General features: G+C 37.7%; 1 protein-coding gene across 11 annotated transcripts in view; it reads right to left on the reverse strand.

Annotated features, from left to right (window-relative positions):
• Window positions 1–17219, reverse strand: part of LOC126272844 (piezo-type mechanosensitive ion channel component) — a 651486-nt gene that overhangs the window by 14263 nt on the left and 620004 nt on the right. For all 11 annotated transcript variants that reach the window (XM_049976053.1, XM_049976051.1, XM_049976056.1 and 8 more), the window contains 3 exons: window positions 10744–10925; window positions 4092–4358; window positions 730–952 (listed from right to left, as the gene is read on the reverse strand). In XM_049976053.1, the coding sequence (XP_049832010.1) occupies window positions 730–952; window positions 4092–4358; window positions 10744–10925 (672 nt within the window). The remainder of the gene's footprint in view (window positions 1–729; window positions 953–4091; window positions 4359–10743; window positions 10926–17219) is intronic.

Raw genomic sequence — 17219 nt, forward strand, 5'->3', positions numbered from 1 at the left:
CAAATAAATAAACAAAGTTTACAGCTTGATGTACATGTTCTTAGGCAGTGCTCATGGAGAGCTGCTAACAGAAATAGTTTGAAAAGAAAACGCAAAGTTATTTGAGCAGAAGAAATTGTAACAATTTTTATGTGAATGCTGGACAGCAAAGTGGAAAATGGATTAAACAAATCATTAAAAAAAACTTCCATTTACAAATATATTACACAAATCAGAATTCTCAAATATTATCATGTTTCACATAAGTTCCTGGAATCATAAAAAGAGATTTGAGTGTTAACTCTGAGAATGTGGATAATATAAGCAGATAAATACTACACCAAAGTTTATTGTGATGGCATAATTTTTAAGTTTTGATGATAAATCTATAGAAATAATTTTTTTTATACATTTGCAGTTGTAGGAGAAACACTGTGTCTAGCTACAAGGGAAGGGGAAGTTAACGAAACTTCAACTGGCATTGTTGACTGGTTAAATAGTAATACCATCTCTTTTCTGCCAAATTAATTGAAAATAAAAAAGTATTTCACAAGAAATAAGTACTGATTTTACGTACGCTACCATTGTTGACCAAATCAAATGTTTTGTTAATTACATTTGTTTAGTTATATTTGTTCTCCAAATCATCACAAATTATTATATATTGTTAAGCACATGAACTGGATGATACTATGTAAGAGGGGAACGATTGTAAATTTGGAGCAGAAAAACTTGTGGTAAGTTACTCACCCTCCTGCAGAAAGGAATGAAAGTGTCCTTGGAAACACTTTATCATTGAATGTATAAATGACAAGACTGTCACAGTCTGAATATGGTAGATATTGGAGATATAGCTTGTGGTTGATATCGCTGCAGTTCTCTGTCATTTCCCACCATTGCTGCGTGCTCTGAAGGTCCGTAAACTGTCCATGGTAGAGATTCATGAAAACAGTTCGGTATGATCGCTCGTCCTCTGCTCATGAAAATCAAATTAAATTTTATCAAAGTTATTATTTGCAAAATTTGAAGCTATAAAATAAGAATATCCTGAATGGAAAGAACAAAAAAAATTACTTAATTATTGTACAAGATATACAATATTACAAGTAATGAGACACCATAATCCAACTGGCTGTAATAAATGTTTGGCTGAATATTAGGTGCTTCCTTGATCTAATACTGTGCTAAATTATGGATCCCATATGAATACTTCCATGGAAAGTAGCTTTTCTTACAGCAGAAAATTCTGAAGTTTTCTTACTGGATCTAAACAACATGGAAAGCTCTGGAGGCTAAGCTTATAGTTTTGGGTGGAGTGTGGGAAGCACAATTTTTTTGTTTCGTTTCATATTGTGAATATGATCTAAATAGTTAGCCCTAATTAATTCTAGTCTCTTGTAGAGCAAGATTAAAGTAAACTGTCTTCAACTTTAAGGTCATTTCAAATACTGAAATGCTTTGCTAAGAATGGTCCAACTGGAGGTGATATGCTCTTGCCTTCTTGTGGTCCTGGAACAGGCATATCCAACCAATTATAGAGGGCCTACAGTTCAATATGTTCTCTCTTTGGAATGTTTCTACAGTTGGTACCATCCAGAGAATGCACTAAATTTTTCCTGAAGAATAAACATATGAATAAAATAAAAGAAATTTGCGGTAACTTCCATGGGACCAAACTGCTGAGGTCATTGGTCCCTAGGTTTACACACTACTTAATCTAACTTAAACTAACTTATGCTAAGGACAACACACACACACACACACACACACACACACACACACACACACACACACACACACACACATCCATGTCCAAGGGAGGACTCGACCCTCCAACGGAGGAAGCCATGCAAACCACGGCAAGACGCTTTAGACTGTATGGCAAAATGAAGTATTACAATACGATAATTTAAAAATATTGTGACTCCTCAACATACTATACACATATGTACTGTACAATAAATGTATGACTCTTATTGAGAAATCCAGTTGTAATTTTACTGTTACTATCACACTCTTGTATCCTCTAATTTGATAAGAAACATTCAAGCAGTAACCTTCTATGGACATGGGTAGATAAATGAGAACAATAAAAATAAAATACATAAAAACAATAATCAGGTTTTGAACAAGTGTCGCAAAATTAAAAAAACCTTGACACTAACCACCAAACCACCATTTCCCTGAGGACATTGCATGGTAAAAGGCACATATTTAAGTACCTCAAAAACTTTGACCATCAGTTTTTCAGAAATTGTCAAGTATGTATGGGTAAGCCGAGATGTAGGTTCATTTATTTTGACTCCTCTTCCACTGAATGAAGTTCCTGGGAAATTGAATGATGGCACGTCATGTTCTCCTCACAAGTATCGAATCCTGGACCTCTGGATTTATAGTCTGCCACTTATCCACTGAGCAACTGAAGCCATACCTCACAAGATTATACTTTAAAAAATTAATAGAAAGTATAGTTAACAGACATAATTTCCTTGATCATGATATTCTACCAGCACAGTAAACATGTGGCAAATTATTTTTTTCTGAAACTCCAGTACCTGAAATATGCTATTCGATCTGAGTCTCATGAAAGAGTCAAAATAAGTACAACATTCCTTTTTTTCAGACAATGATATATGTGGGATAAGATGACATTTGTTTTGTAAAAGATTACCAGAACATTTCATGTTCCATGAATAGTTGCTTAATTTATGACACATAGAGAAACATTTTTAAGTATAGAAATATAGCTACAGCTTTTTTACAAACTATAATCTACACAGTACAATTTTTGACACTCAGAAAGCACACAAAACTGACAGTAATTAATATTGATCCTCAGGAAATCAAATTGTGCTTCAGAAAATGACAAAGTATGTCATAAAAATCTATACCCAGACAACAGCTGTGATAACGGTAGGAAAAAGACCCATAATTCTAGTTCAAATGAAATAATGCAAGCTGGTGATGATTACACTATGGGGATGGAAACAACACACCATCCCTCTGGTACAGATAGTGGAAATAATGTGTTGCATACAGTGATATCTGGATGTGGGGCGGCTTTCAGAGGCTAGTAAGATGTAATGGAAGTGAAGAATAGAAAAGAAGAGTGAATGTTCATAAACTATTTGTTCTATGAATAAATCAGAATTAGATGCTTATTTGGAGGAAGAATGGGGCAGGGTGGAGCAAAGATGTTGTGCATTACTGTTACATTTTAGTATTGCCAAACTAACTATATCCAGATTTTCACGCTTAATATTAAACTTATATCTTATACCCTAAACATCAGAAGGTGTGTGTGCGCCATTTAGATACAATCACAGTAGCAACGAGCCTGCTTTGTCCTAATGTATACTTTTATAGTATTGATATTGTCACAATAATTGCACACATAATGGAAAATAAAGGATGGAATAATTAAAAAATGGAAAGGATAGATCTACCCGTCACATGGAGAAGGTATTGAGTCACAGACAGGCACAGTGAAAAAGAATTCTAGAAATACTGTGTAAAAGTTGTGTTTGTGTGACTGTGAGTGAGTTTTCTACATCTGATCATAGGTTAAGTATGAAAGTTGAGCATTTCTAGAATTATTTTCCACTGTGCCTATCAGTGACTCAATGCCTCCTTATGTGGTGGGTAACAATCTATCCCTTCCATTTTGTTGTAATTACACAGCATTACATATGGGTGTTCTGTCCTTGTCCAGCATGTGTTGCATAGTGTTGCCTGACCAATGAAAGTAAGATGATTTAGTAATAGCCTTAGTGAGATATGCACTTTGTTGTTTGAAGTATCAAAATATCTAAAATGTAAGTAGTACACTCAGCTGTTTTAGATCTGGGCTTTTCAAGTACACAAAACAGATTTAAGCACAATTATTACTTCTTATAAAATGTAGTATATAGTACTGTGCTGCATAATTAATTATCTCAATTTTTGAACAAGTCTGTCAAGTTCACAAATTGTAGGTTTGTGACTGACAATTTTGACACTTCAATCATTAGTATAACTATCAAAGTTCAGATTTGTTTCCTTCTGTTATAGTACTTGAAAAAAAAATTAAAAACATTTATGAAAGGTGAAAGAATATTAAGAGTTATACATACCATTCCCATACATAAATTGCGTCACAGGCGTAGCTGTCTCCCTATTTGTAACTTTTAAAAATTTTGGAAGCACATCATGCAATACAACATAATTTTCTCCTTTGTCTCCTTTCAGCAGCTTTAGCAACTTATCAAGTTCTGGATTTCTGACATTATTCACTCGCCCCTGAATAACCCAATCCTTTGAGTCAGTGATAATTCCACTTGTTGAAGGATCATTTGTGTTTCTTTTCACAGTCCACAGTAACTTTATAACAATGTCACGCTCTGAAACAAGAAAAGGAGTATTTACAGCTTAAAAATATGTTGTTTATATTAACTAAATTAGTTCCTATCCACAATTAATGAACCATTATATTTCAGTAACAAAAGTAACCAACTGCAGGTGGACACTTGTCTTCAGATTCCAGTCAAGGGCAGAACATGAAATTACAAAAGAAATTGGTCCTATATCCTTTTCAGGCATTGTAATGGGTGTTTCTATTCACCTTCCTGCCACTTATGAGACACAAAGAGACAGCAATTCTAAGATGTAATTACAAGGAGACAGAAAGGTTGGTCAATACTTAGCCTCAGTAGCCAAAGTTCCAAGTACCTGTCATAATACATATAACAGTAAAAAAAAAAGAATTCTAGTTTGTGGACTTATTACTCCTTTCTTATGGAGAATTATTACATTACAACTTTTTTTATCTTAATATTTCTCTTTATTTTTGATTTCTCCTTCTTCTTTTTCACTTTCCTCCTCGCTCTTAATTGCTCTGTTCATTTCATTTCACTTCTTTTTTCTCTATCCCTTAACCCATCTTTACTTCTCATACTGTTCAATCTCTCTGGACTGAAGCTGCCACCATGCTTAACTATGTACTATCTTAGATTTCCTATTGTACTCTGATGGCTTCGACATCATTTTGTCTCCATTCATCCTCACATGAGGGGTGTCCCTTTCATCCAGCTGTCTGAATGGCCAGACCTTCCTTTCTAATTTTCCACAACTGGAGATGAACAAATATGCATCTGACACACTTCTTACAGAGCTACAACTTGACTATGGTACAATAAACAAAATTATGAATGTAAATAAATAAATTTAATAATGCTCTAGATGTAAACTGCAGTAATTTCTATAAAATAAAGCTTTTTCTGTCTATGGTGAAAATTCCTCCACAAATTTTCCAAATTCCCAAGACCAAGTGCACTTTAATTAATCTCACTGGACTGAAGATGATACTGTGCTGCCCTTCTCACTGGCTGTTAACAGTGCTCCCACCCCAGGCAACCAGCATTAAAGGAATGTGCCCCAGTTTGCAGAGGTGGTGAAGATATAGTTAGACAACATTCAGCTGAGGGCAGCCTTCACTGACATTATAGTTGGACAGCATTCAGCTGAGGGCCACCATCACTGACATTAAGCAACACTAAAGGCCACAGACTACATGTACAGAGACCTTAGCAATAGTGCACAGAAACCACATAACCTGATACAAAGTTCTTTGGTCTATACAGATGCCAGTAATGTGCTAGGTGAAGACTGAATGAAGGAATTCAATTACACCGAGTGTACTGAACAACAAGGTACCAACCCATGGGACAGGTCACAGTGAACCCTTTTTACATGGTTGGTATTGCCATTTTGTGGCTATAGTGCATGATAGTTACACCCACCATATCGAATGAGGCATTGCCTGTTAGTGAATGACATCTGTATGTTCTGTTCGAGGTGACAGCAGTTAACTGTTACTATAAGTGCAAGATAGTAAGTGCCCATAATAAAGTGACTCTACAATGTTAACGGAGCTGAATCTGTTGATCCTTATCAAAGCTGAAACTACCTGGGGGATGACATGGTGGCGCTCTGACCATTTAAGGCTTCAAAGGTGACCCCTCTAGCTTTTGAATACAAAAAATAGGACTGTTGCCAACTTACATGAAGGGGTAGGGGGCAAAGCCTACCTGTTGTGACATAGGAAACAGACCACATCTTTTGCTAGAAACAGACCTTACTTTTGCCAACAGAAGTTACATATTCTGATTCAGTCTCAACTGTCAGAACGTAGTCCTCATTGTGTTATAAGAGGAAAGAATCATTTAAAATTTGAAGAGTTTGTAATGGTTGTTGCCATTTTGAGTAAATTAAAAACGTCTCTGAAAATGACAGCAAGGGAAATCTGTTTCCATATTTTGGGTCCTTAGTACACAAATAATTACAATAATATCTTTTCTCTTGGGACTTTTGTTAATGGATTGAATCACAACGGAAACTGAAGAAATTTGAAGTCAAACTGACAGCAAAAATATAAACACATTGGTGGGTTTTTCATTGCCAACAGTTTCTGAATTTTCAGTCAGCAGGCATACTCAAATGTGTACACCTGTCCTTTTTTCCCCCTAAGGGAAGTCTTTCCGCTCCCGGGATTGGAATGACTCCTTACCCTCTCCCTTAAAACCCACATCCTTTCGTCTTTCCCTCTCCTTCCCTCTTTTCTGAAGAAGCAACCGTCGGTTGTGAAAGCTAGAAATTCTGTGTGTGTGTGTGTTTGTGTTTTATTGTGCCTATCTACCGGCGCTTTCCCGCTTGGTAAGTCTTGATATTTTTCTAATGTATAGAAAGGGTTTTGTAAATCTTTGGCACTGTCTAGTAGAGAAACAAAAACACTATTTCAGAACACGGCTGTATGGAACTATTTGACTGCAAATGTGCAAATAAAATAACTAAAATAGAATGCCTCCAGTGGTCGCACTCCTTTCTCTGTCGTAATACATCACATGAAAACTGACCCACTTTGTTTTGACCCACTTTGCAAACAAAGACTGAGTCTAAATGCTGATAGATGTTAAGAACATAATGAAAATCAGAAATATTATATGAAGAACATATAGCAAAACAAAACCATTATTTCATAATAAGTCTTGAAGTATTGTGGAGATCTTTGGTCGAGTAGATGAACAGATATATTAGATTAAATATTTGAATTGGTTCATTAATCCTTTCTGTGAAGCTTAAGCTATATAAACTTTGTACTCATTTATGTAATCAGGTGACATATTGAAAACATTAGGTGTAATAATTCTGCTGTCCACAGTGACAGAGTTATACATTTAACAATTTAGGCTGGGATTCAGAGAGAGAGGATGAAAGGAGTGATAGAAGGAGCTCAAAGCTCTGGTTATGCCAAAGCTGTGGAAGAGCATAGCTTTTGTTGTGCCAGAGTTATGGGTCTGTTAGACTTACATCTATTACATTGTCTAACTAAGTAAATGTTGAATTAATACAATGATGAGGAATTAAGGATAGTCAGGTAACTAAACTCTTAATAACATAAACAGATACAAATTATGTATTATCGGGCCGACATGGGGTACAAACTGTTGGCTTTTGGGTAGATCTGTTGAGTTTTGCAAGTTATGCCAGAGCTGCGTGTTGTTAAGTTTACAACTGTTATATGTTGTAAGTATAGGTTGAAATACTAATTGATACTGCTTTAAAATAATATGCAGATAAAATACTATTTGTAATATAATATATACTCTCAAGATGAAGGAGGGTACAAACTGATGGCATTTTTGTGAGTAGGATCATTCCATTGTTCATATGGCAAATTCATGGAAACATAACTAATTAACATAAATCCACCTGGTGATGGAGTTTTAAATCTTTGAAGTGCATTGCAGAAGTAAATTAATAGTGACTGGTAACAGTAAACTTGTTGTTTCACTTGATATCAGTAACACTCAAGGTAAAGCCTAAGCCAAAATGTTTGCATTTAAAGTTGTTCATTTGCATGTTACACATATCTTAAACTTGGTGATACACTAGCAGGTGAAACACATCAAAGATAAAATATTTCCTCTATGAAATGATGACTATATGAAAAATGTTTGTATAAAATTATGCTATGTATTAATAAATCAAACTAGCTGCAAAGGTCCACCTTTCTCATCACCCTGGCCTGGAACAGCCATACCTTTTGTCAGGACTTTGACTGTGTAGAATTGCATCTGAAAGTGAGGAATACTCTACATAAAAGCCTTCTAACCCCTCCCAAAATGGCATTCTATTGCCCATCCAATCTAAAACATTCTAGTCTATCCTATAATGCCACCCAAATAAATGAGCAATTCCAAACTATGACCAAGAACAGGGTTGAGCATGCAATGGCAGAATGTGCTGCTCTGAGCACAGCATGCTGATCTTATTGGGTGCTTCACAACCTATGCCATTTGGATCTAAGTCTCCCACCCTAACATCAGCTTCTCTGAAGTATAGATGGGAATTTTCCTCACAAAACATCAAGCAATCTTGCAATCTTCCTGGCCGGTATATGTCAGCTACCACATCTCCCACACCCATTTCCATGCCTGATCTCATAGCCCTTACTTGCTTACTTGACTCACCCTTCAACCACACCCTCCCCTCCACAGTCTCCTCCCTCCTCTATTATATTTTACAATGCCAGTTTGCTCCTCCATTTCATTGTGCACTGTGCACAATACCAACAATTCACAAAAATGACTCTGCAGGTACCACATTCCTGTCCTCAGCAGTTGCTTCTGCCTTCTTTGAGCTGTTGTATACCTATCCCCAACACTCCCGCCTGATCTGCAATTATTTTCTCCCCTCACCCATTCCACCTGTCATACCTGTCACCCCAGTGAAGCTGCAAAGTCAGAAAAACCTAGCCATGCAGATGTGAGTGTGTATGTATGCATGTATGTATGTATGTATGTACACTCCTGGAAATGGAAAAAAGAACACATTGACACCGGTGTGTCAGACCCACCATACTTTCTCCGGACACTGCCAGAGGGCTGTACAAGCAATGATCACATGCACGGCACAGCGGACACACCAGGAACCGCGGTGTTGGCCGTCGAATGGCGCTAGCTGCGCAGCATTTGTGCACCGCCGCCGTCAGTGTCAGCCAGTTTGCCGTGGCATATGGAGCTCCATCGCAGTCTTTAACACTGGTAGCCGCGACAGCGTGGACGTGAACCGTATGTGCAGTTGACGGACTTTGAGCGAGGGCGTATAGTGGGCATGCGGGAGGCCGGGTGGACGTACAACCGAATTGCTCAACACGTGGGGCGTGAGGTCTCCACAGTACATCGATGTTGTCGCCAGTGGTCGGCAGAAGGTGCACGTGCCCGTCGACCTGGGACCGGACCGCAGCGACGCACGGATGCACGCCAAGACCGTAGGATCCTACGCAGTGCCATAGGGGACCGCACCGCCACTTCCCAGCAAATTAGGGACACTGTTGCTCCTGGGGTATTGGCGAGGACCATTCGCAACCGTCTCCATGAAGCTGGGCTACGGTCCCGCACACCGTTAAGCCGTCTTCCGCTCACGCCCCAACATCGTGCAGCCCGCCTCCAGTGGTGTCGCGACAGGCGTGAATGGAGGGACGAATGGAGACATGTCGTCTTCAACGATGAGAGTTGCTTCTGCCTTGGTGCCAATGATGGTCGTATGCGTGTTTGGCGCCGTGCAGGTGAGCGCCACAATCAGGACTGCATACAACCGAGGCACACAGGGCCAACACCCGCCATCATGGTGTGGGGAGCGATCTCCTACACTGGCCGTACACCTCTGGTGATCGTCGAGGGGACACTGAACAGTGCACGGTACATCCAAACCGTCATGGAACCCATCATTCTACCATTCCAAGACCGGCAAGGGAACTTGCTGTTCCAACAGGACAATGCATGTCCGCATGTATCCCGTGCCACCCAACGTGCTCTAGAAGGTGTAAGTCAGCCACCCTGGCCAGCAAGATCTCCGGATCTGTCCCCCATTGAGCATGTTTGGGACTGGATGAAGTGTCGTCTCACGCGGTCTGCATGTCCAGCACGAACGCTGGTCCAACTGAGGTGCCAGGTGGAAATGGCATGGCAAGCCGTTCCACAGGACTACATCCAGCATCTCTATGATCGTCTCCATGGGAGAATAGCAGCCTGCATTGCTGCGAAAGGTGGATATACACTGTACTAGTGCCAACATTGTGCATTCTCTGTTGCCTGTGTCTATGTGCCTGTGGTTCTGTCAAGTGTGATCATGTGATGTATCTGACCCCAGGAATGTCAATAAAGTTTCCCCTTCCTGGGACAATGAATTCACAGTGTTCTTATTTCAATTTCCAGGAGTGTATGTATGTGTGTATGTGTATCCTGTTAACTGTGTAGGATAATTTTTAAGAAAGGTCTGCAACATTCTTGGTCTCATTTATACACGTATCGATAATTTGATGCATCAGCTATACACTGAGTTGCTATCTTCATTCCTTCTGTTAGCTATATTTTACTAAGGACATGACCTCACCATATTTACAGTACACGTCCAAATAAATTCACAGAAATCTTACAAACAACTATTAAAAGATTAAACTCACTGACATATCAAAACTTAAGAATGAGCTGGGAATTTAACCAAATCTCACCTTCTTATTTCCGAATGACTCATGAAGGACTCACAGTTCCAAAACTTCTTAAGCATACTACTAGCAACATTTAAGTGAAAACAGTCACATGCCATAAAGACAAATAAGTAATTTGTTGAGCAATGACCTATAAATTACATGTAAGTAATCAAATATCATGGCAACAATTTTAAAATGAAAACTGCAGATATATTGGAAAAAAGTCTGAAGCACACCTTCTGAAACTTCATCAATAAGTCGCTGCTGATCTGGAGGCGAAATTCCCCATACACTTGTAGAATTTCTGTTTAATACAGCAACTGCAATATCATCATAATTGTAAGCTGATAAAAATGTCTGAGCTGAACGATCTTTCTTGTATATGTTTACAATCTGCATGTACTCTTTTTCTTGCAACCTAGGAGATAAGACACATCACATGATTTAATATTTAATAGTATGGAACCATATTTAAGAGCATAAGCTACAACCAATTTAGAAATCAATTAATTAATTCATATTCATGTTTATGCCAACTAAATTCAGTCAAGTAAATCTGAAAGAAAGCTATCACTTTGTAAGAACCTACTGCAGCCTCAACTATACTAAGTGGCAGCTTTGTGTATCCTAATGTTAGATTAATATTTACAATGGTATTTTTTCAAGAAAATGTTTACCTACATCTGTCAATGCTGAATCTTATTTACAGTACGTTACTACTTGTCACACAACTTTACAGCAAACACTCCTACCTGCTATGTAGTTAGCAGAACTTTTCTATTCCTTAATCTAGAAAGTATGATAAGAAGTAGAACAAGTTACTAATGAGAGTTGTATGGCATGGAAGAAATACCGCTAGATTGGCCTCTTCCGCTGATTCACTATTGGCAAGATAAGGCATGTGCTGAAAAGGCATGGACTGAAACCAGTGTTACGGTCTGCCTGCAAGATAAGGGGTACATTAGGCCTCATTAAAGATAACACAGGTCTCTGAATTTCTGGCACGTTTGGAGTTCTGTGTGAATTTACATAGGTCAAACCATTCACAATGTTGTCGTGTGTTGTTCAGAGCATTCTACTCATAAAATATCAAACAAAGGGAACTTGAGAAGTTGGCCATGACTGAACATTGCCTAGAAAACAGGCATAAAACAAAGTTTGCATAAATGAGAGTTTTGGCTCAAACAACATTGCAGTGGTAGTCTTTTATCAAAGAAGCAGCCAAAGTCAGAATAAACAGCAACAATTTTAACAGAGACCAGGGCGACACACTTAGCAGGGCATGGGGGCCAGCCTTGACATCGAACAAAAGCAAAGATACACACTTAATGTTGTAGGGAGATGGGAGTGGCATTTTCCAGTGTGGCGCCAGGCATGTGGACAAGGAATGTCATTCAATTCTGTGGTACGGCAGAGCTGCTAGGAGCTGCCCAACTTGCCTTCTGCTGATGTGTTACTCTGGCCCTATCTGGAGGGTTCCAGATGTTGCCATTACTTCTATGTACACAAAACACCATGCCCATCCTGAAAGTCAGTGATTTCAACTCCTGATGATGATAGCAGAGAGCCATCGAAAGCTTGAGGGTTTTATTCAAAATGATGAGGCTTGTAAACCGAGTAGGTTTTAATTGATTACACTTAGATATTTAATTTCTGTGACTGAGTAAAGGACCACACCACTGGTAATATATTTGAAAATTAAAGGTTTATTTTTGCTACTCACCTCAATTAACTTACATTTTTCTACATTTAGAGCAAGCTGCCATTCATCACATCAAATATAAATTACATCTAAGTCAACATGTATCCTCCTACAGTCACACCATGATGATAATTTCTCATACACTACAGTGTCATCAGCAAATAGTCACAGATTGCTGCTTACTCAGTCTACCAGACAATTTATGTATATAATAAACAAGTGATCCTATCACATTTGTTTGGGGCACTCTCGATGACACTCTCATCCCTGATGAACATTTGCCATCTAAGACAACATACTAGTTTTTGTTGCTTAAGAAGTCTTCAAGCCACTCGCATTTCTGGAATCCTATTCCTTGTACTCTGAGCTTCGTTAAGAGTCTGTAATGAGGCACTGTGTCAAATGCTTTCTGGAAATCTAGGAATACTGCTTCTTGCCCTTCGTCTATGATTTGCAGGACATCATATGGCAAAACCAAGTTTCCCCATGAGTGGTGCTTTCTCAATCCATGCAAATTTATGGACAGAAGCTTCTCTGTGCAAAGGAAATTATATTCAAATTTAGGACATTTCTAACAATTCTGCAGCAAACTGATGTTAATTATACTGGTCTGTAATTTTGCAGGTCTGCTCTTTTACCCTTCTTTCACCAGGAGACATCTGTGTTCCTTTCCATTCACTTGGGGGCTTTGCAACAAAATATTATTCATTACAAATAAAAGGCAAGAAGAGAGAAAAATCAGGAAAGTCCTCTCTGTAAAATCAAATTCAGATTCCATTTTGACTTGACGAAATATTTGTTTCCACCTCTCAGTTGCTTCTCAACACCAAGGATGCCAATTTCTGTGTCCCACATACAGGAGTCTTTGCAGCAGTTAAACAATGGCATGACTGTACAATTCTCTTGCTCTTGCATAAATTGATTTTTTAAAATGCAAAACTGAAAACTTCATCCCTTTTACTGTCTTCTTTTGCCACAGCAGACTGGCTGATAACTGATTGATTAGAAGCCTTCAGACTGCTCAGAGTTTTACGAAGGGCCAGAATTTTCTCATGTTCTCAGCAAGATCTTCCACTAATGTATGGTGGTGGAGGTAGTAGTGTGCTTCACACATTGACCTGTTTATTTATGAACAAATCTCTACCAACTTTTGTTTGTAGGTATTTTTGCATTTTTAACTAAATGGACAACAACTTCTGCTTCCTCAACATTTAATGAATTTTGTTAATAAACCACGGTAGGTCTTTTCCATCCTTAAGACAATTAATTGACACAGTCTTATCCAGAGCACAATTTACAATCAGTTTAAACTTTTGCATAAATTCATCTACATCTGTCATAATGGAACTAGATGATTGCCCAAGTAGGATGCTAATAACTGCTTATCTACTCTTTCCAGCATAAAAACTTTCCTAGCCTTCTTCATGGATTTATTAATTTTAGTAACAGACATATCTATGATGACATCATGATCACTGGTCCCTGTCTCTGTACTAACATGGTTGGTTAAGGTCAGACATGTTTGTAACTACAAGGTCTAAATATTTCCAATGCCAATGCATTGTCAAAATAGTAGCTCAAATTAGTTCTTAGAAAATGTGTTCAGATCTACTTCACAAGATTAACTGTACCACCTCTAATGAATCTTAGATTAGAGATTAGATTAGATTAATACTTGTTCCATAGATCATGAATATGACACTTCGTAATGATGTGGAACGTGTCAGGTTAATAAAAGATGTCTGTACAAGAAATTACATTACACAAAATATTGCATGACACCAATGATTAAGGTTTTTTTTTTTTTTTTTTTTTTTTTTTTTTACTTAGTTTATATCTAAAAATTCAGCCAACGAGTAGAAGGAGTTGTCATCTAGAAATTCTTTTAATTTATTTTTAGATGTTAGTTGGCTATCTGTCAGGCTTTTGATGCTGTTTGGTAGGTGCCCAAAGACTTTTGTGGCAGCATAATTTACCCCCTTCTGTGCCAAAGTCAGATTTAACCCTGCATAGTGAAGATCATCCTTTCTCCTGGTGTTATAGCTATGCACACTGCTATTACTATTGAATTGGGTTGGATTATTATCAACAAATTTCATAAGGGAATATATATACTGTGAGGTTACTGTGAGGATCCCTAGATCCTTAAATAGATGTCTGCAGGATGACCGTGGGTGGGCTCCAGCAATTATTCTGATTACACGTTTTTGTGCAATGAATACTTTTCTACTCAACGATGAATTACCCCAGAATATGATGCCATACGAAAGCAGTGAATGAAAGTAGGCATAGTAAGCTAATTTACTGAGATTCTTATCACCAAAATTTGCAATAACCCTAATAGCATACGTAGCCGAACTCAGATGTTTCAGCAGACCATCAATGTGTTCCTTCCAGTTTAACCTCTCATCAATGGACACACCTAAAAATTTTGAAAATTCTACCTTAGCTACAGACTTCTGTTCAAATTCTATATTTATTACTGGAGTTGTGCCATTTACTGTACGGAACTGTATATACTGTGTTTTATCAAAATTTAAAGAGAGTCCGTTTGCTGAGAACCACTTAATAATTTTGTGAAAAACATCATTTACAGTTACATCACTTAGTTCTTGGTTTTTGGATGTTATTACTATACTTGTATCATCAGCAAAAAGAACTAACTTTGCATCTTCATCAATGTGGAATGGTAAGTCATTAATGTATAACAAGAACAGTAAAGGACCTAAGACCGAACCCTGTGGGACCCCGTGCTTGATAGCACCCCAGTTTGAGGAATCAGCTGTTGTTTTAACATTACACGAACCACTTATTTCAACTTTCTGCATTCTTCCAGTTAAGTATGAATTAAACCATTTGTGCACTGCCCCACTCAAACCATAATGATTTAGCTTATCTAAAAGAATTCCATGATTTACACAATCAAAGGCCTTTGAGAGATCACAAAAAATACCAATGGGTGATGTCCGGTTATTCAGAGCATTTAATATTTGATCAGTGAAAGCATATATAGCATTTTCTGTTGAAAAGCCTTTCTGAAAACCAAACTGACATTTTGTTAGAAATTTATTTTTACAAATATGGGAGGCTACTCTTGAATACATTACTTTCTCAAAAATTTTTGATAGAGCTGTCAGAAGAGAGATTGGGCGGTAGTTGTTGACATCCGACGTATCCCCCTTTTTATGCAATGGTTTTACAATGGCATATTTCAGTCTATCAGGGAAAACACCCTGCTCCAAAGAGCTATTACATACGTGGCTGAGAATCCTACTTATCTGTGGGGAACAAGCTTTAAGTACTTTGCTGGAAATGCCATAAATTCTGTAAGAGCTTTTACTTTTCAGTGAGTTTATTATTTTACTGATTCCAGAGGGAGAGGTTGGTGGAATTACAGTTGTTTCAAACTGCGCAGGTATGGCCTCTTCTATTAATAGCCTTGCCTCTTCTAGTGAAGATCTAGATCCTATTTTCTCCACAACATTTAAAAAATGATTATTCAAAATATTTTCAATTTCTGATTGTTTGTTAGTGCACTTGTCATTCAGTTTTATTGCACTAAAGTCTTCCTGTGCTCTTGGTTGCCCTGTTTCCCTTTCAATAAAATTCCAAATTGCTTTAATTTTATTATCAGAGTTACTGATCTCAGACATGATACACATGCTTCTGGACTTTTTAATAACTTTTATTAGTACCGCACAATAGTTTTTATAATATTGAACAATTTCGGGGGCAGTACTCCCTCTTGCTGTTAGATACAGTTCTCTTTTACAGTTGCAAGATATTCTTATTCCTTTAGTTAGCCAAGGTTTTTTTATATGTTTTCTTGGAATTATGTTTAACTATTTTCTTGGGAAAACAATTTTCCCAGTCTATACTTGATAGGTTAATGTTGCCTGCCAAATAATATTGCATGGCTGGGGTACTTCTGCACTACTGAGTGTAGACTTTCTTTGAATGATTCTGTAACTGATTAACTTGAGTTCACCTAGGTCAGGTAGGTGCATCCTGATAAATTCACAATTTGGCCCTATTTTGACTTCAACAGACACAATATTTTCGTCAATAGGAATAACACTCCCCCATCTGTGTTTAACTCATCTTTTGAATGTACTTTCCATCCTTCATTAAATATTTCAGACCTTTTTACTTCAGGTTTCAAGCACTTTCAGTTCCAAGTACAAGGGTAAACCAAATATAAACTGGACTTTTCGTTTCACATGTTTTGTTGTAATTGGAGAGTGGTATGATCTCTGCTCACTGTTGCTTTTGTTCCCAGTGATTGTCCTACACAGCTAAAACATTTTCATAACATTTCTTTAGACAGAAGCACAGTGTCAGAGCAAGAGGTAGCATCATGTGCAGCACAACGATTATTTAATTTTGAAAAGGCCTGTAGCACAGTTTGGGAGTAACACCCTGAGAAAGACTCAAGTCTACGGATGGCACAAACAGTTTTTTTGAGGACAAAAAACACTTGTGACTTCAACTTGCTGACGGAGTCTGAGGATGAGCAGGACTGAGGAGAATATTAATGCTGTGAGCCAGCTTACTGAAGATAATCGCTGAATAACAGTTGCTGAACTTGCTACTGAGGTACCATAAGCTACGGTAGTGCTCAGGCAATCATTACTGATAATCTTGGATTTTGGAAAGTTTTCATATGATGGATGCCTCTTTTCACTGCACAGCACAAAATTTTCAAGAATTGTTCTGGACCTCACTAAAACATCCTACCTGTAGTCCAGGCTTATCACCCCATAATTTTCATTTGTTTGAACCACTAAAGGAAGCACTTGGAGGACATAGATTTCATTATGTTATTAACAGGCTGCTGTCATAGCCACATTCAGTTCACAAAAACAGGATCAAGAAATTGTTTATCCATGGGAAAAATGTGTTTCCCATGAAGGAGACTATATAGAAAAATAAGTTCCTGTGTATGAATTTTTCTGAAGGTTAAATACAGTCATATAAAAAAAAAAAATCTGGCTTATATTTGACTCACTC

Source organism: Schistocerca gregaria, chromosome 5 (genome assembly GCF_023897955.1).
Source record: "Schistocerca gregaria isolate iqSchGreg1 chromosome 5, iqSchGreg1.2, whole genome shotgun sequence".
Classification (NCBI taxonomy): Eukaryota; Metazoa; Arthropoda; class Insecta; order Orthoptera; family Acrididae; genus Schistocerca; species Schistocerca gregaria.